General features: G+C 43.4%; 3 protein-coding genes across 3 annotated transcripts; 1 reads left to right on the top strand and 2 right to left on the bottom strand.

Moving 5' to 3' along the window:
* Positions 1-5,570: 5,570 nt before the first annotated feature.
* Positions 5,571-13,773, bottom strand: lmnb2 (lamin B2). Its single transcript, XM_041230932.1, has 11 exons — positions 13,324-13,773; positions 11,173-11,309; positions 10,009-10,165; positions 9,465-9,590; positions 8,416-8,586; positions 7,934-8,059; positions 7,542-7,762; positions 6,679-6,949; positions 6,407-6,514; positions 5,984-6,103; positions 5,571-5,884 (listed from the first exon to the last, which is right to left on the bottom strand). Exons 1-11 carry the CDS (start codon positions 13,540-13,542, stop codon positions 5,690-5,692), a joined length of 1,851 nt encoding a protein of 616 aa, XP_041086866.1. The 5' UTR covers positions 13,543-13,773; the 3' UTR covers positions 5,571-5,689.
* Positions 13,774-14,933: 1,160 nt separating this feature from the next.
* On the top strand, positions 14,934-17,322 carry LOC121301484 (60S ribosomal protein L36). Its single transcript, XM_041230935.1, has 4 exons — positions 14,934-15,038; positions 16,201-16,295; positions 16,786-16,920; positions 17,193-17,322. Exons 2-4 carry the CDS (start codon positions 16,203-16,205, stop codon positions 17,280-17,282), a joined length of 318 nt encoding a protein of 105 aa, XP_041086869.1. The 5' UTR covers positions 14,934-15,038; positions 16,201-16,202; the 3' UTR covers positions 17,283-17,322.
* Positions 17,323-17,416: 94 nt separating this feature from the next.
* On the bottom strand, positions 17,417-21,657 carry LOC121301485 (lon protease homolog, mitochondrial-like). Its single transcript, XM_041230936.1, has 6 exons — positions 21,209-21,657; positions 20,657-20,797; positions 20,359-20,524; positions 19,748-19,967; positions 19,131-19,296; positions 17,417-18,785 (listed from the first exon to the last, which is right to left on the bottom strand). The coding sequence occupies exons 1-6, from the start codon at positions 21,320-21,322 to the stop codon at positions 18,612-18,614; spliced, it is 981 nt and encodes a 326-aa protein (XP_041086870.1). The 5' UTR covers positions 21,323-21,657; the 3' UTR covers positions 17,417-18,611.
* Between the last annotated feature and the right edge of the window lie 2,326 nt (positions 21,658-23,983).

Genomic DNA, 23,983 nt, shown 5'->3' with positions numbered 1-23,983 from the left:
ATAACTGACATTTGAAGTTTCAAATATATGCTGATCGACAATGAGAAGGAGAGGCGATACCTTTTATTAGACTAACTAAACAATAATGAATCGCACACTTTCAAGACCTCAAAGGTCTCTTCTTCAGGTGAAAGTAGGAAAGAGAGATTGATGTTTACATTCGAAGGTGGCAGCAGAACTTTAACAAAAAGAACCCATTTTGAATCACTGCAACTCTAGAAAAACAGGACAGGTGGCTGCATAATAAACAATGATAACAACAAAGACAAAATAAATTAATACATTATATGAATAAAATACAAAATTTGTAACAGTAAATACTAATTTATGGACGTGCTGATAACTTCGGAAATGTCGGAGAATGCCTTGCTCTGCGTTTACCAGGCACAGGAAACCCCAGCCGTTCCATCCCTGCACCATCACAAAAACAACTCACCAGATTATCCCTCATCATGTTGATGGTGAAGTTGCATTTCACCAGGAGATGGTGGGCTGTCTTCAGCTCCAGATCCTGGGCCAACTTTCCTTTCAGGGTCTTGTTGAGCTCCAGCGTGAGGTTGGCCTTCATGTCTTGCAGGATGAAGATGCCCTTGCTGAGCCTGCTGATGGTTTGATCCCTGCTCTGCACCTCCTCCTCCTGGCTCTTCTGGTTGTTACCGTACACCATGAACAGGACCAGGCCGGTGATGATCAGCAGCTGGATCAAGGAGGAGAAGAAGAAGATGTACTTCATGTAGTAGCTGCAGCTCTTGGTGTTGGGCGTCTGGATGTCCCTGGCTTCCAAGCCGAACTTGGCCATGGAGTACTTGCTGTTGTACATGGCTGTGGATTCTGACCAGGTCACTGCCAGCTCTGTCCTCCTTCACAGGTTCAACTTCTTGTCTGAGTTTCCAAGCACTAATGTTATTGGCACTGAAGCTGCTCCTTCACTCCGCAGACAAGCTTCTCCTGTGACTCTCAGATCCCGAGGTGGATGAACACGATTGCCACCCCCCAGTAAGAATGTTTATAAGACCCGGCTCCTTCCTGGAAATCACAACGTCACGACCTTAGAGTTATCACAACACTGCAGCCCAGGGAAAAGGGGTGGGGGGGGGGGGTTCTTAACTGGAGAGGAATCTGAAAGATATTTGTCATCACTCCTGCCAAGTGCTGGTGTTTGTGAGATTGAGATATTTTAGTACAGGAAAAGAATGTCTCAGAGAATTATTATGGTTATGATTATTGTTATGACTAATGCCTCTATGAAGGGAAGCTAATTTAATAGGACATCATATTTTAAATGTTAGCATGGTTTGTGTTTATAACTAAAAAGTAAAGTGCTTTTTCTGTTTACACAGTTTGCATGTCCTCTTGTCCTACTCTGCTAAATCTGAAGGCGTGACTTGGGTTAACTTTATACCATCATTCAAATTCAAACACCTTGTCATGCTGAATTAGTGAAGTCTTGGCTTCACATGGCAATCCAACACTATTGACAGCATCACCCTGTACAGTTTGGGGCCACAAGCAAGGTCAGTTAAGTTAAAACACACAACTGATGCTTAATTGACAGCAAATAAATTGATACTACAAAGAAAGCAGACCATAGCTCAAAAGACAAAAATCCACACACACACACAGCAACGCATTTGTATGTATATTTTTGTGTTTGCCTCGTCGCTCAGGCTATTTCTTTACACCCACAGTGGCTGTTAGGCCCTGTCTTCCAATCTGTTAAATATATCTTGGAATTAAAAAAAAAAAAAAAGGCTTCCTTCTTTTGTTTTGAAGTAGATCCGAGACCTAACTTAATGTTACCCTGGATCGTCATTATGAAATCCCTGCCACAAAATAGCGCTTCCTTCGAAGACAGTTTGGCAGAGATGAACGGCGAAAGGAAAGCCCAGGGCAGTCATCAATCCTCTTGCTTCTCACCCCTCCCTGCCAACGCAAACAGCCCAACATGCCACCAGCGGCACACTTCAAAAGGCAGCGACTTTCAAGACAGCACTGTTTCTATTGTCTTGTCTCCGTTCACTTACCTCATTGCTCAAAGGAAGTGTGTTTCTATCCCCGCCACCTCCCAGAACTTCTGCCAAGTGTATCTGCCAGCTTCTTGTGGAAAGCAAAGTAAATCAGTGCCATTTATTCTAACCTTTTCCACATGCCAGCATGCGACCATAAAGGGCAGAGATCAGTGGAAGTAACCACTTGTGCAAGTATGCTCATTTAAAAGTTTTTCTTCTGTATGTTTGGCATCATGAGGTTTGATATTAAAATATGAGATGATTGTTTAAAGCTGGAGCTCAAGTAACAGAAATAGCTGCAAAGCTGAAGAAACTTTCTAGCAATCATTTCATTTTTGATGGCTGTCACTTGCAGGCAAAATTCTAACACACTACAATACTGATACTTCAGATACTGTTGATAAAAATAAAACAAAACACATTTAAACTGCTACAAAAACAACACAAAACACAAGACTGTAGCATATTGGTTAAATATCTTGAATAAACAATAGAGCAGCCAGGGGCTTCCTCAAGCATCAAACAACTTCTATGACTAAACTGTTCTGCTAAATACTGTGTGAAAATACCACCCCCTACTGGATTGAAAAAACCCAAACAAGACATAAGCAGGACCTTACCCTAGACATGAAAGAAGTTCTAGATGAAGTATAACTAATAACTCAAACATATAAGGCAATATCGACTTGGAGAGTGAAACTGATACCAGATCTTATGCAGTGTGTAAAACAAACTAGCTATGTATAGCACATGGGAACCAACTCGTGTTCATTTTAAACTAAATGAATGTTTGCAATGGAGACTCCCACACATCATGCATTGGTAGTAAAACGAGGATTTTTGGGGTGCCACTGCAAGTGGCAGCGTACATGTGTCAAACGAAAGCCGTTATCCATTCAAAGCTTGAATGACGATTAAAAGCCACAACTACTACAAAAAGGGTTTAAGTAAAACATTTATTGTGTTGTACAAAGTTACAAATAAATGAAATAAAGTAAACAATTTGTCATGCACCCCGCCTCCCCACCCCAAATTAACCCAAGACAACTCTTACAATGATAAACTTTAGGTAACAAAGTTTACAGGCCAAGTAGGTACACTTTAAACCCTGTGTTTATATAATGCTGCTTTCCCAGTTTGTCAGAAATCACGGTGGACCAACACTGAACTCTTTCCCTTTAGTCTGAAAGTAGTTAACATTTAAAAAGCGAGGAGGACTTACCCCTTATAAAATTCTGAAAGGCATTTAAAAAAAAATAAGCAAATCGGGCATCACCCCTTAGTTCAGAAGAAACAGTGTATTGACATTGAACAACTTGCTCCACAGCTTATACTGGTTCACATGAAGAGAGCACAGCAAGAGTAACACCAGTGTTTCACAGTCTTCAATGGGTCACGTGGCACGAAGCCTTGTATAACCAGTTAACATTACTCTGCATAACAAGCTCCATTAAAAAAAATATCCAATCTTTTTTGCTTAAATACTAAAAATGCTGTGCTTTAATGTTTGACCTAAACTTTATCATTTAAGAGAAGCATTCAGAATTTTACAGTTCTCCCCACATTTGCATATAAACATTCTCTTAAAAAAAAAAAAAAAAAAAAAAAAAAAAAAAAAAAAAGCATTATTGTACTTGTGGATATACAAAAATTCTGTTTCTCAGGCCAACATGGTTTGATATTTATTTCATATTTTTAAAAAACGTGAGGAAGCTACTTGAAATGTCCATGATCGTTTATTTTTAAAAATCTGTTTACCAATACAATTACCTTGTTTTTAAAACACCTATAAAAGCCATTATCCTCCCCCCATCACTGGGAATATTTAAAGCAATATTGCAAAACATTTTACAGTGTTAACCTGCTGTAAATTAGACAACACTAGAAACCACTTGAACGAGAGGGCTTATCCTCTGCAGAAACACCCCACATGAAACATATGGGATCTTCACAAGACATTTCTAACCAAGCTACTGGCCAATTCAAGAACAGGAACATTTGTTACTAACAATGCAAGTTCGGGAAGCCAGGTCACACCTGAATCAGAATGTTTATCTGCTTTCATTAGACACTTCTTCACTTTCTTTGGATATACAACCATTCCATTTGGATTGTAAACTACTTGCAAAGAATGTGCAAGGCAGCTTTTCTGTTACATTGTAATTATAAAAAAAAAAAAGTTAACAATTAAAACTTGCCCGTCATGATTGGTTCAACAATACTCCCACTCTGAACACGTTTTCTCATTTTTAAATTTAGGTACAGCAGATAACTAGAGCTTATTTAAAAAAAAGAAAGATGATTTGTAAAATACAGGTTTTCAAATTCGCTGACTGTATTCAAATCACCCCACACTGATTTAAACCCTAGAGCCCCGAAATGGGGTGCAGGTCATGCTAGCTCAGAATCCCCACACTGCTGTTTTCACACAGCATAGAGATCCCAGTTCTCTACCCTGTTTATAATATCAGCAAAGCCAATCTACTAACTAAAGCCACTTTAGTGAGCCTCTACTTGACAGCGTTCAGCAACATTCTATATATCCTTATTGAATCACTGATAACTTCCATAAGCCACTGTTATAATCTTTCCCCAAACTGTCCATCTAATCTGCTGGAGGGTTGACCAGAGCTTAGAACAGCAAAGCAAGCAGATCCATTGGCAATTAATAGTACCCTGATTCAGGTAGCCCCATTACATCAATGAGACCAGACCTACAGTTTAAACTGCTGTAATTTCATGAAGCCCTGCCTGAACATCGCAGACAGAAATCGCCGTCTATAATGGTGGCATCTACTGGACAATAAACTGTACTGCAGCATTAAAATATACCAATTCACCTGGACACCAAGCAATGGGATCCAGCAGAGACAGTCTTCTCCCTGCCCCACTGCAGCAGTGCACGTCAGTTTTATTCTGGTATCTGTGTCTTGCCCACTAAGCTCTAGCCAAGTGCCTTGTTTCTTTTTTATATTTGATTTAGGGAAATCATTTATGTGTAAATAAAACTAAATCTAGTTTGTTTTGATAACCCCTGCCCCCTTCCAAATCTCTAACTACACATTGCAATATAGTGTTCATGAAAACAAAAATTGTCTCTGGAAAGAAAAAAAAAAAAAAGCCTAACCGATATTTCAGCATTATATATATATAAAAATATATATAAAAAAATAGACCATGGTTGACCAGGTTGAACACAAAATAAAACAAAAATATTTAGTGGCTCTGGAGAAAAAAAAAACAAATGTTAAAAAAAAAAAAAAAAACTTTTATAAAAAAGGTGATTTTTGAAGGTCCTTTTCACATGATTGAACACTCTTTGGACTGTAAAAGTTTACTAACTTGTGAGAAACCTGACACAGAAGCCCAGAGGGAATTTTTTGCTCCCCCCCTGCCATTAATGGTCTAGGGGGGACGGTGGGGGGGGAGTCAGTTAAAATTGACCAGATCCCACCCCCCCCCCCCCACCCCCCCCCCCCCCCCCCTGCCACCCCCACCCCACTGTGACTTTTTGTGCTTGGCTCTTTTATTAAACAAAACATACCAGAGAACCCAATTTGTATTGTATTTCAAAAGTTAACAGACCTATCAAACCATAAACACGTTGTCAAGCTTAGCCACTGTATCCCAATCCCATCACTATTCTGTTTAGTTAGTTGGGCTTAAGCTTAGTAGCTTTCCTACACCCCCCCCCCCCCCCCGTTTTCCAGCACCAGCACATGGGCCAGCAGTGATGTGTAACCGCCTCTCCACTGCCTTCCGACAACACTACCAACCTGCTGGTGGAAAAGATCCTCTTCTCCATAGCCTGCCTCCTCGTCATCTTCATACTCCACTTCTACGATGGACTTAGTTACAGTCCTCACTGCAACTTCCTGGGCAGGGAAAGAACAGGAGGGTGTCAGAGACTGCAGAGGGTCTGTCTGGACGGATATGAATGCTCTCTTTCTAGTCAGGGTGTCTTGGTGGCCTACCTGTCCATCAGAGTTCACCAGGTAAGTGCGGATGTTGTCTCCAGTGCCCCAGGAGTTCTGGCTCTTCCACAGCAGGTCGGAGGGGGGGCTGTGAGACACCCCGGCCTCAGCACTCCAGATCTGAGAGAGAGACAGCAGTGAGAACCATTCAATGAACTGGAAGCACCTTGAGCAATAACACCCCTCACTGGGCTCACACAGTTTATAATACAGTCCCAATTCACATCAGTCCCAAAGATCAGCACTGATTTTTGGGCTACCTTCTGGTAACGTCAGGGTCTGTGAAACCAGCCAATAACAAACCCAGTGCAGTCTTGACAAATTCACAACACAGCTCTGGCTACTTAGTCCAACAAACCAGATTATGCTGTCTGCCCCATTTCAGCTTGCTATCTGCACATGCATGCTGCTGACCCAGCTTACCGTAACAGTCTGGCCAGCTTTGAGGACATATTTAGGAGTAAATTTGTAGGCAATTTCATCTGCATCTCCAATCTGCCTCTTGAGTCTCCAACCACCAAGAGACTGATCCTGGGAAAAGGGAGGAGTGTGGGTTTAGGCAAATCAATAAATGGGCTGTAAATGCAGCAATGAATGAAAAGCTTATTTTATTTGTAACACTTGTATCAGACAGTTTGTTGCAGATGGAAATGACATTACATTAAATATAAGCTATTCTGTTTAAGTCTCTATACCTTGTCTCCGTTATTCTTGACACACACAGACTTCCCCTCCAGGTCGATCTCTTCAATGCTGATTTCCCCGGAAGACTCTGCTTTCTGAGATATCTGGACGTTGCTGCCCTCGCTGCTGCTGCCGCCACTGCTTATGCCGCTGCTGCCGGAGGACTCCTCCACCTCGATCCTCTTCCGCTTGGCCCGGGAGGAGCGGGTGGCACTGGAGAGACTGCTGGAGGTGGCGCGAGACACTGTCACTCTGGAGGAGGGGCTGGGGGACAGCTTCAGCCTGCAAGGTGGACAGGAGGAGAGTTTTTAATATCATGCATATCTGAATAGCAAAGAACTGGAACCAACAGCTATTGGTGAATAACAATAAGTGCCAGAAAAATATTAGGCAGTTATACCAGACAGACTGGATTAATCTGTGCATAAGGGACAAGGTTTTAAAAAGGAGGCTCGTAAAAACAGTGGAAGTGTTAGTACTAAAAAAACAGATTAAAAGAAAAAGTCAAATCGAGACCTTGGTAAAAGATCTAGGAAACGTACAGCTATGGCTAAAAGTTTTACATCAGCTTTAGGATTGACAATTCAAAATAAAATAAAAACTATCTGAACATAACTTAAATGTTTTATTTAACATTATGTAAAATCAAAGAAACTACAAAATTATATCACAAAAGAGAGTCTATCGGAAGCCATAATAATAGTACAGATTTTTATGTTAGATTTCGAAATGTCCGTTATCGTTGAAGTATACGGTGTGCAGTTCAACATGCTAGTTCAACATTATTCAGCAGGTTTCACTGGACTTGATGCAGCAGAGTGAGTTTTCTACAGGGTGGCAGTAGCTGCACAGTGGAGCTCTGCCTCGTGTGTACCTGTGCTCTTCTCCCTCCAGCAGTTTGCGGTAAGCACTGATCTCCATGTCCAGAGCCAGCTTGATGTCCAGCAGCCCCTGGTACTCATCGAGCTGCTGCTGCATCTGGTCCCTCATCTCCGCCATCTCCCGCTCCTTGGAGTCCAGCAGCCGGCGGTACTTGTCCCGGTCAGTGGCCAGCAAGTCCTCCATCTCTTGGACTCGCTCCTCCGCAGCACTGACCTGGACTCAACAGCATTTGGGTTACTTGTTTATTGCAGGTCATATTAAAAGCAGAAATCCTAAGCTGTCACCAAGATGATATTTAGTCTTTAACTGTGCATACGTACAAAAACTTAAGTCATTAAGAAAAGGGAACAGATATTTAAATGCAGTGACTAGAAGCAGCCTTGCCTGTTTCTGCAGGGAGGAGAGCTGGTAACCCAGGCTCTCGATCCTCATGTGCGCCTCCTGCAGTTCCTCGCGGGCAGCGCACACAGCCTTGTCATTCTGCTCGGAGCTAATCTTGGCATTCCCCAGCTTTTAATGGAAACACAGAAACAATGGTTTGAACACCGCTTTCCAAAACACACTGCCTAATGAGAGACAAGCAACCCCATGTAAGACCACTGAAACCAGCAGTGATGCACTGGAAGCATATTGGAGTAACAGTTCACGATCGAATCGATTCATCGTCTCCTGTGCATCGCTATCGAGATCTTCACTAGGTTTTAACCATTAAAAAAGGAACCGGCATTTCACTAAATACTAAGATGCATCAATAACATTCAAGCAACAGCTATAGTTACCCCTATTGAAATTCAAGGTGTTAGAGCACAGCAGCCTATGTGAAAAGTCAAAGGTAGTATTTGGTGTTGAGATGCAATGTAACGCACCTTGGACTGGAAGGTGTTCTCCAGCTCCTGCTTGTAGATTGCCACCTGCTCGTCGTGCTGCTTCCTCAGGTCCTGCAGAGCCTCAGACAGCTTGTACTCGTAATCAGCCTGCCGTCCGCTGTCCACCTCCACCAGGCGCTTCTCGTGACTGTGCCGGACCTCACGCACCTCCTGAAAAAAAAAAAAAATTCAGAGTGCGCTTGGGAGGACACACAGACAAACACAGGGTCCAGCATCGACACGACAAGCACGCAGATCAACATGGGAGTGAGCACACACACACACAGAGAACCCAACATTGTGCACACACACACAGAGAACCCAACATTGTACACACACACACACACACACACACAGAGAGCCCAACATTGTACACACACACACACACACACACACACAGAGAACCCAACATTGTACACACACACACACAGAGAACCCAACATTGTGCACACACACACAGAGAACCCACACACACACACACACACTCAAACACAGTGTGCACTTCAAAGATTCACCACATCATTAACAAAGAGCTGCTGAGTCACGTAGACAAGAGTTTCTAAGTGACTTCTTGTTTAAAGGTTTATCTACTGCTCTGAACTTCTGTCATTCACGACACAGTTTTGGATGAAAGACCCACCTGTTCTCTCTTGCTTTCCATGCTCTTTAAGACTGATATCTGCTATTAGCTGCTCTGTTGCTGTTTAATGTACTATTTCAAGTATTATGCACTTTCCATTGTATTTAATGTTTTATGCATTTTCTTATTGTATCATGTATTTCTCTGTATTTAAATTACAGATTTTCATGTTACTGCATCTTGTACAGTGCTTTGATTTGGTCCACTATGAAAAGCTCTATATAAAATAAAGACTGATTGATGGATGAACGAAGAACGCAGCATTAACACACAAGCACTCGCACACAGGAAACAATGTGGATTCACATGCCAACACAGAGGCAGTGCGTTCATCTTCACCAGTGCACGCGACCCCTTTGCAGCGAGTCTAAGTGTCGAGGGCGGCACAGACAGTGTGGAAGACGCGCACCTCTTCAAACATGCTCTTGCGGAACTCCAGTTCCTCAGACAGGCTCTGGCAGCGGTTCTCCAGATCCACCCTCAGCAGGGTCTCTGCTTCCAGCTGCTTCTTGGCCACTTCATGGGCACCCTCCGCCTGAGAACACAAAACAGGGGTGGCAAACCAGCACAGAAACCACTGCAATGCTGCAGAATGCACAACTACAGCGACAGAAGATATGTCTGGAAACTGATAACCTGATCATGCTATAGAAACATGCTAGGTATGAAGTAACCTGCATGCTTTAATTGCCTCAAGCTCTCCCACAGGCTCAGTGCATCGAAACACACCAAGCAGCATTCACTACCCCCCCCCCCCCCCCCCCCCCCCCCCCCCCTCAAGAGTACTGAACCCTCAACACCTCTGAAGAGATCTACTGTCAATGCAACATGCACATCCTGTCCAGGTGTTGCAGCAGGAGTATTTCAGGGCGTTCCTGATAAAAACACAGGTTTGGAGGCACAGGAGGAGAAGCCCTGCAAAACCTGCCTACTTCCGCAAACTGTGGTCCTACCTTGGCAAGCTGAGCCCTCAGATCAGCCACTTCCTCCCCCAGGGAGCGGCTCTCACAAAGGGCAACGTTGAGCTTGGCTTCACTCTTGTTGTACAGAGACTCGAGATCTTTAAACCTAGCCTGAGAGGCTGCCAGGTCCCCATCTTTCTTCTTGTAACTGAGAAAGGAAATGTCTAGACTTTGTGGTCTGTTTTTAATAGATTATGTGATGCAGCTATTATAGTATTGACAGGTATTGATTTTTTTTTTTATTATTAAAAGATGGTTATACGTTGATAACAGGGAGTGTAAAAAAAGGAAAGTGCTTTTGTACCAGGGATTCGAGGCCATTCAATCCTAAACCATGCCAAACCAGGAACAGACAGCTAAATTTACTGCGCATTGCACTTCCTTAGCAATGGGGTAAACTGTACGATAACATGTGGCTTCTGCTCTGACTCATTTTCTGAAAGGACTTTTCTTTTTCAGGTTTGAGCTGGTTCATTTGCAAGGGGTTTCTTGAGCAGAGGAAATGCCTCACTCCACACCCACAGCACATACACACAAAAAAAGTGTCATGGTAACCAAACTAACAGCCATGGTTTCATCTTGCATGGCAACTCCTGTGGGGGCTATACACTGTTAAACATAACTTGACTCGTACATGAGGGTGACTCACACAGGGCGTGTCCACTTCAACACACAGGCTGACTTCACTGCAACTTCCCCTTCTTATAACCAACCATCCCAACAGCCAATTCAACCAGCCCTATCGGAACGAGCACTTACCAGGATCTACCTGGGTACAAGGATCTCAGTATTGACTGAAACGGAACATTCTCCATTGTGAATGTGTTATTCTCACAGGTAAAAACAAAGAATGTGTTGGCTAATTCAAAGATAACCTATTGCAGTACGAATCCCGCACGACGTGTGCAATCATTGCCCGCGATCTTCACCGGGCATGAGAATGCAACTGCAGACAGTACATTAACAGAAGCATGGAAAATATCAAAGCAAGCTATGCTGGATATTGTTTAAGAGAAAAGGACGTGTAATTACTGCATTCAGCGTGTAAGGGTACATTCTTTCCTTCTTCATTTTACTGTCTCTTATTTTAAACCCCCCATATCCACATGCACCCCAATATTCGTATTCTACCCCTACACTGTACTGAACTCTTACTTTTTGGTGACCTCCTCCAGTTCAGACCTGGCCTTCCCCAGGTCAATCTGCAACCTGGCTCTCTCTCGGGCTGTCTCGTCCAAAATACGACGGGCATCGGCCAGCTCCCCTTCATACAGGGACTTGATCCCGGTCACCTAGGAGGGGAGAAGCATGCACTTCTGAGAGAGGCTGTACACAACATGCACGCACGCACACAACACCACACACTGCTTTACAATGCAACAATCTCACCAGGCATGGTAGACAGCAACATTTAAATCTAAAAACCAGATGCACTCTCATTTTGCTGGGTTTCAAAAACAAAGCACTTAACACTCCCCTTCACCCCTTCCACAAAAACAAAACAGGAGTTCGCTTCACCTCCCTTCTGGAGTCAATCATCTGTACGTCAGACTTGCAAGAGCAGAGTAAACTGCCAACCTAATCACAGAAGAGCATTTTTTGTCCTGTTAATCTGTACTATTAAAATACACTTACATGAAATAGCAACACCTTTATATGCAAATACATGTCAAGGCTTAATAACAGAATACTTTATATAGGTGTTAAAAGGTTTTATGAGTCTTAGAAAAAGACATATAAAAAATAACTGTCCAACTGCAGTGAGAGTTACAGGAAATATAATAGAAAACAGGAGATTTCACAGTCAAAGGCACGGTTACACCTAGAAAAACAAAACGCAAGAATCACGGCTTTACTATTAACACTGGAGCAGAGCCAAAAGCTAAATGTGGGTTGGGTGGACAGTGTGCAATGTGTGCAGTGAAGGAGGGTGAAATCAGGGGGCTGTACTAGGGCTCTATATGCTGAAGGCTGCTGTGCAAATGGCGGATTGTTATAATCCTCCGTTGCAACACAAACCGTCAAGTAAAACCCAAGTAGATCTTAGCAAAGGCACTGTCAGGTCTCAAAACCGTTCGCAAACTTGAAGCCTTCTAATGGGGGAAAAAAAAAGCTCATAACAATACAGTAACAAAAATAAAATGAAGTCATACTACTAAATCCCTTCATAAGTTTTGAGCGCGACAAGCATCGTGCTTTCCACTAGAAGCATTTTCCCTCCTCTCGTCCAGCGGACAATCCCATATGCAAAGGGAGCTTTTTAGCTGCGGTAAAAAAAAAAAAAGGACAAAATTATATAATAATAGGCGCCCGTCTTGGCAATGATAGGATTAAAATCAGTTTTTTTTAAGGGTTGTCGATTAGTCGGGTAGAGATTCAGCAAAAACTAAAGCCAAGGAGAAGAGGTAGCGCGCCACAAACGGCAAAAGAAACGCATGAAAGTTACTATCAAACAAGGGCCAGCTTATAACAAACTAGCGCACAATGTTGCCCACTGCATTCGGGTTTCAAGTACACAACATGTTGCATGGCCGAGTGAGACACGGAGTCAGAAAACTGACCTGCAATGCCAGCAATTCAGTAGAGATCAAGCCCGCCCCGGCTCAGCCAGGATACTAAAACTTTTTCAACATGGGATGGGACGCTGATGGGACGAAAGCAACTCCTGCGTGCAGGCATTTGAAATGCAACCCCCAAACACATCCCTTTGACTGGGCGTTTCACCGGGGAGCAGATCGGACTCCTTTCGGCTCGCTGTCTAATTTGTTTGTTTTTTTTTGTTTTTTTTTTTGCACAGCGCCCTGGGCAGTTTGCACAGGAAAGGCTTTGTAAATGAGACTGACATCATGGTAATTACTAACACGAAAGTCAAACACTCAGATCTTTTACGTTTGTGGGTGGGTGAGTATCAATCGAGTACCAATCTAAACACAACAAGACGAAAATCAAACCCATCCACCCTGCCGGCTTTCTCCTTCTCTCTCCGCGTTATACAGAGCAAAAAAAGTACAACTCTATAGAGCATTATACAAAGACAGACGAGACTACAAAGAAAATCATATAGGGCTGGAGTGGCTCGTTTTTGAATAACTGCGGGGAACTGAACAGTTCATATACACAACAAAGACTGTTAGTGCAAACATGCATGCATTGCCCGCCCTCAGATTTTCTTGAACCATAATGTGAAATTATATACACACACACACACACTTGGAAGTATTAGGTATCGATTTATTATACAAATACCGACATGTGAAATAAAATTAATAAATAAAATCCACAGACAGAAAATTCTAATAGATCTACCTCGCGTGTGGTGACTTGTTCTTTCTCGGAAACCTTAACCATGAGCCGGTCGTTTTCCAGCTCGAGTGCCCGGACTCGGTCGATGTAGACGGCCAGGCGGTCGTTCAGGTGGCGCAGATCCTCCTTCTCCTGCAGCCGGGTGATGCGGGTCGGGGACAGCGGGGTGCTGGAGGCTCCTTGCCGGGGAGCAGCGGCGGCTGAGCGGCTCGGGGTCGCCATCGCTTCGTTAAAAAAATTACACCTGGGGAAAAAGCAATTCCGGAATTCCCCGTCTCGGGTTTGCTTCTTTTTCTTTCTCTCTGTCTCTCTCTCTCTATTTATGTTTAACGCCTGTATCTAATTCATTTGCACCGCGCTTCTTCAGATTATACAACCGCCGTCTCCTCCCGTAAGCACGACGAAAGAGGCTCGGCAAGGCGCGCCAAAACACGTCAGCGCGCCGCCTTCTGGGAATTGTAGTTCTTTGCATTCAAACGTTGGCTCGCTGCAACAAGACTCGCAATACCTCGGGAGCACACCCCGTTGCCATCAGTGTGATTTACACAATTACTCTGCGTTGCTTTGAGGTCTGAACCATTTTGGCTGGGTTTAAGTCACACAGTGGATCTTTTGTCCTGGCCACTAATATAAAGGAGAACGTGTTTTTATCACACTATTAGTTCGGCATGCTAGAATCCTTACTCATTGCCAACCTGTTCTGTCTGAAAGTTGATTGCAATCCACAGCAGACCGGGGCTCAAATATAATAATAATTACATTGCATTACAAAATTGCGCAATCGATACCATGAGACTGTTTTGCATGTAGCGTTTTTTTTTTTTTTAAAAGCGAGCAGTTTAACAAATAAACAGGCGCTGACGTGGCGCACACACGTTTTTGAATGCACCTTTGATAAATATTGAAGGTTGCATGTTTGCAGCAGCGAGAAAATTGATCGTGGCTTGATTCGTGAAGAAGAGCGGCCAGTTTGTCCAGACTTCATATAACACAATGCAATTCGGTGTCGTTTTTAAATGTTGGCTCCCCGTCAAACATACCACAAACTAACCGCTGCTGGCAGATGCTTGCATTCATTTATATTCAAATTAAAACACAAAGACAAAGATAAAACAGAATATTATTTTAGGGAAGCTAGTATTGAAAAGAAACACCGGTTTAACGGGAGGACTGTATTTGAATTCAGGCGCCCTTTGCATTAAAAAAAAAAAAAAAAAACAGCTGTGGATTTAATTGCGTGCCAACAGCAGATGTGCAGAAAATAAAGTTTGCAGACAAAATCAACAGTGACAGGAAGTGATACATAGAAGCTACTGTTCTATCCCCGTTAACACGGCGGGCAAGCCGCGCTGCAGGTTTCCAATCCAGTTCTTAAGGGCTCGAACCGCTATCATCCACAATGTGGGCATTTAGTATTTACCACAAGATTCAACTCATTATAATTACCAAATACATTGTTCTTTAAAAAAAAAAAAAAAGGCTGTATTTATGTAATTTGATTATATTACATGTATGCGATTATTTGCAATACATTGTTCTGCAAATTTAAAATAAGGTAATTTAGTGCACATTGCAAGCCTATACATTAAAGTGTGAGGGTGTTTGTGACCGCTAGGGGGCGCCTTCAGTTTTTTCGCGCACTTCTTTCGACGGGTTGACTTCCCGGCCCTCTGTCTTCGTCGGGTCCTTCCCCGTGTGTCCGCCATCAGAGAGAGCAGGTAAGAGCGCAGTGCTGGGAGGAAGAGTGTCCTGAAATCCGATCAAAATCCCGAACATCTTCCCCTTTCCGCGCAAGGAAACGACGCGGGTTGCAAATGCGAGCCCCGGGTTTCTGCGAGAGGGTTGTATTGTGCAGATTCTCGCTATTTCCTTTATCCAGCGACCAGATTTATACGGGGGGTGAAAACTGTCTCGGATTGCATAGAAAGCACGCACTTGGACAGATAATGAAGTCAGCAGCGCGATTAAGAGCTTATTGCATGCTGCGCACTCCCAGTCAGCTGTTTTATGGTTAAAATACCGGTTTGCAACGCAGACGTGTTAAAGCAAAATATTTCAATGTAGCGAATACGGTGCTGTGTGAAGTACTAGGTGTCACGTTTGTGTTAAATATGCTATACCGGGTCTGTTGTGCAAGATGACAGGGTCTTCATGGGTTTACATCATGGCTAGACGTGTAGTTATTAATTTAAATCCTGCAGCGTCTCCTGTGCGACAATATTAAGGTCGTTTCTGTTCAGGGACCCCGCAAGATGATTTTGAATCTCTTCCTTAGACTGGAGCGTTTGTTTAAAATCGAATCCCTGTCTAGTCGAGCAGTTTTTTTTTTTTTTTTTGCGGTTCATACAAAACACACTTGATTGGTCTCCTGTCCCAAAGCGTTTGGTTTATTTGTTTCTAAACCAGGTGGCATCGTTAATCAGCACAGGTGTGTTTTTTTTTTAAGGGCTTTTGTTCCAGACGATTGCATGTTGAAGACTCTTCGTTTGGGGACGTGGGCATGTTTAAATAGAGCGGAAGTTAAGCCAGATACCATAATGACATTACTTTTTTTTGTCAGGTGCGTGTCTAGTTAGCAGTATACCTTGCCAGATTAAGGCAGTGTTTGAAAACCTTGTGTATAAGTTGCCTTGCAAAGCTAGTGTTATATACGCAATGCTCTATTACCCCAGCCAGGTGACTTGGTATTGCAGTGAGGTGAAATAGGGAGTCTGGATATTAGCTCTGATGTGATCATCCCAAGTGAATACACATGCTGTTCTCTAGATCCGCTTGTCTAAAATGTTTGTTACCCAGGTACCAGCATGTCGGCTTACATCACGAGCGATGGTACAGGCTGCTCAGCTCTCTTTACTGAAGCGTTTGTGTGTTTTCTTTCAGACATGGCGATCAGGTATCCTATGGCCGTTGGCCTTAATAAAGGCCACCCTACCACCAAGAACGTGATGAAGCCCAGGCAGAGCAGCAGACGAGGGGTGAGAGCCGAGGGTGCCGCTGTGAACTTGGACCCAAGCTTAAATGCATGGCAGGGCATTCGTTTGCCATTCTGAATACCAGTATTTGTAATGCTGCGCAGTGCAGAATACGCTCATGGAACCGGAATTGCTATTCAGGAATACTCCTTCAGTCGTGATTTGTTTAATTAAATGTGTTTTGAAATTTTAAAGCAATTTGTGTGAAGTTAAAGAAGTTGCCCTGCCATAATTGACAAAGCAAAACACACATGCATTATAAAATATACATAGATAGGAAACTTAACGCAATACAAAAATACAAGATGATCAAAACCCAGTTTACAAATAAGTAAACTATTTTCAAGCATTGCTTGATTCAAGATCACCAGATCGTTTTGCAGTTTGACTTGCTCTAGGATTGTGGAGCTGCAGGCTCCAGTGTGCATGTGGATTTTTATTCCTAGCCTGGATATCGGGGAGTGTGCTAACGGCTGTCCTGTTCTATCTGCAGCGCCTGACCAAGCACACCAAGTTCGTTCGGGACATGATCCGCGAGGTGTGCGGCTTCGCCCCCTACGAGAGACGCGCCATGGAGTTGCTGAAGGTCTCTAAGGATAAGCGCGCCCTCAAGTTCATCAAGAAAAGGGTATGTGTGTCACCTTTGTATTTAAAAAAAACCCTTTGTGTGGAACATGCTTTCCTCTCGAAGAGATTTATTTATTTATTACAAAAGGTTTGTTCGCTGTAGCTCAGTCTAAATATGCCGTACTGGTTTCAGACAAGCGCGGTGTCATCAACACTAAGAACTGCTTTGAAACGGTCACCTAACTATACATCCATCCTCACACACTCTGGGCTGCAGTGTTCTTATGCCTTCATTTAAACTGGTCCTGACCCACTCTCTTAACCTCTTTTTAGGTCGGAACTCACATCCGCGCCAAGAGAAAGAGGGAGGAGCTGAGCAACGTCCTGGCTGCAATGAGAAAGGCGGCTGCCAAGAAGGACTAAGCTGTGTAACGCTGCTGTCAAATAAAACTTGTAAAAACCATGTGTTTAGTCCACTGTCGCTTTATTGAAATAATTTTAAGCTACATCAGGGTGAGTTTGGTAAGCAATAGCCATCTATCCTGGAGGATGGTAGAAGTTGCATTTGGAAAAGGTTTGTCTTTGTAAATCTACATTGTCTGCTTTCGCAGACACCAGTAGTAATGGTTTTGGACTAGCTAATGTTACCTCAGGTAAGGTAGCAGCCCCAAGATTAGTGCTTATCTGGGTCTGTGAAACCAGCCTTGTATGTTACTGTGTATATTCAATGCTGTTTACTCTTGAAGCTTCAATTAAAATAAGGAACAAGTTTGCTAAATAGAAGTTCTTTATCATGTAATCTGATTTTTGTTTAAAGTCTGGTTGCAGATTGAACTGGTGGCAACCCCAGTTTGATATTGGAACAAGTTTACATTGAGCTACAGCCTTGCATGGTGTGCAAGATTATTCAGGGGGAAGACTGCAGGCTGTGATCTGTATTTTGATGTAAATGACTGATTTATTTATACTTGGGATTTGTATCTTCTGTTCTACCACGAGTAAAGCTAGTGAGATTACATTGTGTTTACAAATATTCCTGGGGATGGAATACTCAAATCTGTTTGCTTTGTAATCTGTGTTAAACGCAGTCGCCGTGTGGCTGGGTCTCGTCTGAAGATCAATAAAGTATTCAAAGAAAAGCCAACACATGCATATGTTAAATTAGAGACATATTTTAATAGATGGTTGATACGCATTATTAAAAGGAAACCATGTGAGAAAACGGTTTTGTACAAAAGTGAATAACTTTCACACAGACGTGAAGCATCAGGTCAGGGCTGCTTAGCAGCAATAATCTGCGACCCTTGTATTCTCCAGGATATTTGTCCTTTTCCTCAGAATCCTGACATCGGTTATCTTCTCTGGGAGGAAAGCAGATCTCCAGTCAGCTTTTAAAAGAAGGGAGCGGCGGGGACGGGTCACCAATGGTGGGAGTGCATGATCACACTGAATAACAGCCATTCATTTTGAAAGATAAATTTACATTTACTGCACTTTTCTTGAAAGGGTCTTCAACCCTGGTCCTGGGGAGCCCCAATCCTGCAGGTTTTATAGATTTCATCAATGGCAAAAGATCTGGACTAATCAAACCAATAACTGGTGCAGAGAAGTAATGGCTCAATTGAAACAACCAGAAGACACTAGCTCACCTCGACCACTGGTACTTGCTTGTCTAATTTGGATTTGCGATTCCTGGTCTAAATGGAAAACCATCACTAACTGAACACCTGTGATCCCCCAACACAAAACCGCTCAACCTGTCAAACGAGCTGCTGGTCCCTGTTTGGGGAAGACGATGTTGTAGGTCTCACTGTAGTGCTCCACGAAGTGCACCTCCAGGCCCTCGGTGATTAAGGCAGGCAGGTCGGAGAAGTCTTTCTGGTTCTCTGCTGGCAGGAGGATGCAGGTCACTCCTGCTCGCCTGGCCTGCGGGGACAGAAAAAGATAATTGAACAGAAGGAAAACCGGGTACTAGATCATCACTTTCACTCAGTAAGTCAGAACAAGTTAAACTAGAGGAGCAGTCGTGAGGTTTTTATCCTGCGTTTTAACAGAAGTGTAATACCTCCAGCTTGCAAAGACCTGAACAGTTGGATGCCTGAATTCATTTTTGAATATACAAACTGAACCAACCACTATGTCAGTATTCTATGATAATTATGAATTTTTGATCTCAGTCCAGTCCAACTGTACTTGAGAAAAGACTACTCTTGAATGTTGGCACGTGTGTATCCTGGAGTTTGCTGTTGGTTTGGTAAACTGCCGGCTCACCGCAATGGTTTTCTCCTTGATGCCCCCGACCGGTAAGATCTTGCCTGTCAAGGACACCTCTCCGGTCATGGCCACATTTTGCCGGGCTGGCGTGTTCATAGCCAGGGAGAGCAGAGCAGTGACGATGGTGCAGCCGGCACTGGGGCCGTCCTTCGGGGTAGCGCCCCGGAAACACAAGAACAGCAGCAGCAGGCACTTAGCAGGACAGCTTACGAACCTTCCCTGTACAACACCTTTCACTATCCCTGGAAAGACGCAGTGACAATCACAAAACACAAACCTGACCAAAAGCGTATGAAAATGCTCGGTCTGTCATCAGGATGCTGTACAGTGTTACACAGCATTATAATGACACGGCACCTACATGCAGAAATATAAGCACCTCTCGGTTGTTAACACCGATATCTGATTGATCGCAGGTGATCCGGAAGTCTGTCTTAAAATTGTAACACCGATATCTGATTGATCGCAGGTGATCCAGAAGTCTGTCTTAAAATTGTCTGCATGCTGTGGAGCAAATCGTCACATTCCTAGTGGCAACAGTCTAGGGGTCTCTGACACCTCTCGTAATGGACCCCCAAGCATCACCCTCCCCCCCCACCCCCCACCCCCTTGCCTCTGGCACGTGCAGGTGTATGTGGGGTGACACCAGGACGTCGTTGTCGGGCTGCTCCTGCATGAGGAATGCCCTGGCGAAGGTGAAGGCGATCTTGGCGCTTTCTTTCATCACGTCCCCCAGCTGGCCCGTCAGCTCCAGGGAGCCCTCCCTCACCCCATCCGGGTCCTTCCTGCTCCTTGGCCTGCGCAGAGAGGTCTCGATGAACAGCGTCGAGCCGCCTGTACAACAGAGAGGGCGGGGGGTGTTAACTGCACCGCTCTGCTGCCTCTAACAGTCAGATCCGCATAATAAAGTAAAAACAGTCCTGCTCGACTGCCCTGTGGTTCATATATTACAGGTGATCTTTTACTGCATGTCCTCCTGTCTCAAAGCATGTAAACCTGCCCTGGAGTGAACAAATCAGGAGGCCCACTCGCTAATACTTCCCAGCTTTTACTAGGAGCTTGATTAACCACAGCATATTGATAATAAGCTCAGGTGTGTCTTCTCATAGTAAAACCAGGACCGGATCAAACTGCTGTGCAATGGGAGTCTTACTTCCATCCCTTTAAAATATGGGCCCCAGTGGTGAAGCCCTCGTTCTAACCCAGAAGCACGCTGCTCTCTTACCCATGGCAGTCCAGGCTAAGCCCATGACCACCCCCGGGGGAGTGATGTCATACATCCTGTCCACAGTGAAGATGGGCTTCCCCACAAAGTCCACCAGGTTGTCAGCCGTCACCTGCACAGAGGAGGCCTCCCCTTTCACAATGCGGTAGGCAGACTTCCGGAACACCTGCGATCAACGAGACAACGTATCTCTATCAGCAAACAAACAAGAAAACTCAATATTGAGGGAGCTAGGAAGCCCTCCTTTATGAATTACATTCAAGCTGTCAGTGAGCCCAGGGCTGGACTGCTGCCTCACCTTCTCCACTTGTTTCTGCAGGTTCCTGACCCCGCTCTCCCGGCAGTACTGCTTGATCAGGACAGAGAGCGCCTCCTGGGTGATGCTCGTCTTCTCCTTATCCAGACCACACAGCGTCCTCAACTGAGGGACCAGGTACCGCTGGACAGACACACAACAAAAGGACAGGAGCGAATCAGCTCACTGTGGAGCTCAGAGGTCATCACTGAAATGCACAGAGCTTCAGAACACTCAAATGTCAATGGCCCTTGACCTGGACCTGGACCTGGACCTAAAAAAAAAAAAAAAAGGTGCGTTTCCACTGCTGGCCACTTCAGCCCTGGTTTGCTAGACTGTACTAGCAACTGCAGTGAGAGAGTTTTATAGCGCAAAGTGAGAGTTATGTGCCAGAAAGATAAGCTCATGGTTTCGACAGATGTATTATATCAAGCTTTGGAAAGAGAATATATATGGACTGATCTCCTATCCACCCCCTGAAGGACATACCTTCGCCTCCCAGTAGGGAAAGGGAACTTGGCCATTAATCTAGCTCCCCCTCAAGTCTCTACTCACATTGATTTCTTCCAGCACATCCTGTAACTCGTGCGACTCTGCCCCCGTTAAGGCAGCCCCCATGTCGCTCAGATAGATGGGGTTGTCCACAACTCTGTGGCCAGCTTGCATCATCTGAAGCACTGATTCTCTGAGGGCAGAAACACAGATTTAGATCTCTCCAGGCCAGCACTGTGCAGGACTTCAAGAGCACAGGGCTTGGAAATGATAACTGAAATTCAGAAAGGAGGGATTCCTAGTTCAGTTACTCAATATGGCAGTGCACCACATTTGTAATTGTAATTGCAATTAATTATGAATCGCACAAGTGACTGGAGGTCTGGCCACCACCTTCCAGTTTTATTTAAAAGCACAATTACCTGTACAGAGGATTTAAAGCAATGATGTCACGGATAGTCTTGACTATTTCTCTGGTGTCTACTGTACCGTTCTCCGTACTGATCCGCCAGCCACACGGCCCTGACGGCACCAAAGGCTTCTTTAACTGCATCAGCCAGGGAAAACTGGAGCTGAGACATTAAGGTTGCATTTATGCTAAAACGAACTCCAATTTATGCATCTCAAACTTCCGACTCCGCTTAAATACAACGTGATTCCAGGTTTCAAACAGTCCAAAGTTGTCAGTTATCTATTTATACAAATTATTTTACTAACACATACATGTATCCCTACATAATGTCATTAGTGATCACTGATATATATATATATAATATATAATATATATATATATATAATATAAATATATAATATATATATATATATATATATATATAATATATTTTTAAAAGGTTTGACTGCAATCTATTAAAGATCATTATTGCTTGGGTAGCACTTGCTAAGGGACTTGTGAGTGATGTTTCTTTAATTTCTTTTCCCCTTCCCAATACATTTTTATCCAAAAAGTTTTGTAGTTGTTCTAGCCAATGCTGTTAGTGTTGTCAGTTTTGAAAAAATATACTTTTGTCCTATGTCTATAATGCACCAGAACAGTGTTTTTTTGTAGTAAATTTAGTTTTTTTGACTTGCTTCATAATGAGTAAATAAAGATGTATTTGTAATATTTTTGTGTACTCTGGGTATAATGTAGAAAATACTGGCTTTGCTTTGAGATCAGTGGTTTTAAGTCGGAGTGATTTAAGGCTATGAGAGATGGTACAGGAACAGTTAAACCCTGGTCCTACTTTTTTGTAATGCATTAACCCCGTAAGGTACACCAGGAATGGAGAGGCTGCTCAAACGGTGTCTTCTCAAAATACTTAGGAGAGCGACTCCAGTATCACAAGGAGGAAACTGACAGTGTGGATGAGCAGATCCGACCTTGTTTAATAGCAGCATCTGGTTTCCACTTCCACAAACTATTTCTGAACTTGGGCAAAGTAATTTAAAGGATTAGAAAAGCAGAAAGAGGCATCACATGTATTTTATTGAAGCCAATATTTGGATACACTTACACATTATGACCCCCCCCCCCCCAGACAGGCAAGATTATTAAAGGATCATGTTCGTTTACTGCCATGTTAAAGTATGCATCGTGGGCTAATAGGCCAGCCCTGGTATGTGCGACGATGGAACACAACCTGGTCCGGTACTAGCAGGCTATTGGTGTGGAACACAATGCATATTCAAAATGTGCAGTTGCTGAAAATATTTGGTGTGTATCTTATTCTACAAAACAGTCAAAGATGAGAACTATCTATTGCATCTTATAGGTGTTGACTGAAACAAGCTTGTCACTTAAAAGTACCTACTTTTAGTAAGAGGAGAAGGTTGTTTTTATTTATGTATTTATTTTAAGCATTTCTACACTATTCAAAAAGCACCTTCCTAAGTATAATACACCTCTACTACCGGACTCCTTGTGCATTGCTTCATTCTGCTACCAAACACATGGACTGCAGTCTGAGGTATGTCAGCTACCAGTCTACATTCTCGCATGGTATCCAACTACAGTCCAGTTACTAAGGCAATGACTGGTACAATTAAAAGGCATCTGCATACATGGCCAAAGCTCAAGGAAGTGAACCATTTGCACTGAGGCCTGCATGTGTAATATTTCTTGCTTCCATGGTCTGTATAAGCCACCTTAAATATACAGTACAATAATACTCCTTTATAGATGGCTAAGGCATGAAGTGTTTCTTGAAAACCGAGTACAAAAGAACACTATCTGGTTTATAATGGATAAGTGCGGAGTGTTTAGTAGACTGAAGATATGAGTGTGACCCTGCTGTTCATTCTCAGAAACACTCTCGCTGGGGTCTAAATGCGAAGTCTAAATGCAAAACCAGTGCATGAGGAGTTGTGATGCTAAGCAATGCGACTAGTTTCAGCAAAATTACATTTCTGGGGATCAACGTTCATTATGTTTGCACCAGTGGAGTTATTGCAAGAAACGACAAAGCTAACATTCGATGTGCAAATCATTCACAGCTTGAATAACAATCCTGGAATCTAGCGCTGTTGCTCTGAAGAGCGGAATGGACAGGTTTTTGGTGACCGTGAACAGAATCAAAAATCTTAATATCCCAGGTTTCAAACATTAAAAGGCGCAATTTAAGGCTACCAAAGGGCAGGAATTAGAAAGGGACCCCAGATATCAAAACGAGACCCGTCCGAATAAAGAGGGTTACCCTTTTGCTTCTCTATTTGAGAAACGGAGTCAGAAAACCTGAAGAAAGAGACTAAAAGACAGACTAAAGTCAAAAGGTGCAAGTTGCATAGTTTCTGCTTCATTGAAGCAACTAGACAATCTGTGCTGAACACTGGTCCTCAAAT

This window comes from Polyodon spathula, chromosome 27, assembly GCF_017654505.1.
Source record: "Polyodon spathula isolate WHYD16114869_AA chromosome 27, ASM1765450v1, whole genome shotgun sequence".
NCBI classification, from domain to species: domain Eukaryota; kingdom Metazoa; phylum Chordata; class Actinopteri; order Acipenseriformes; family Polyodontidae; genus Polyodon; species Polyodon spathula.
The sequence above is the reverse complement of the archived record's forward strand: the minus strand, read 5'-3'. Positions and strand labels throughout refer to the sequence as shown.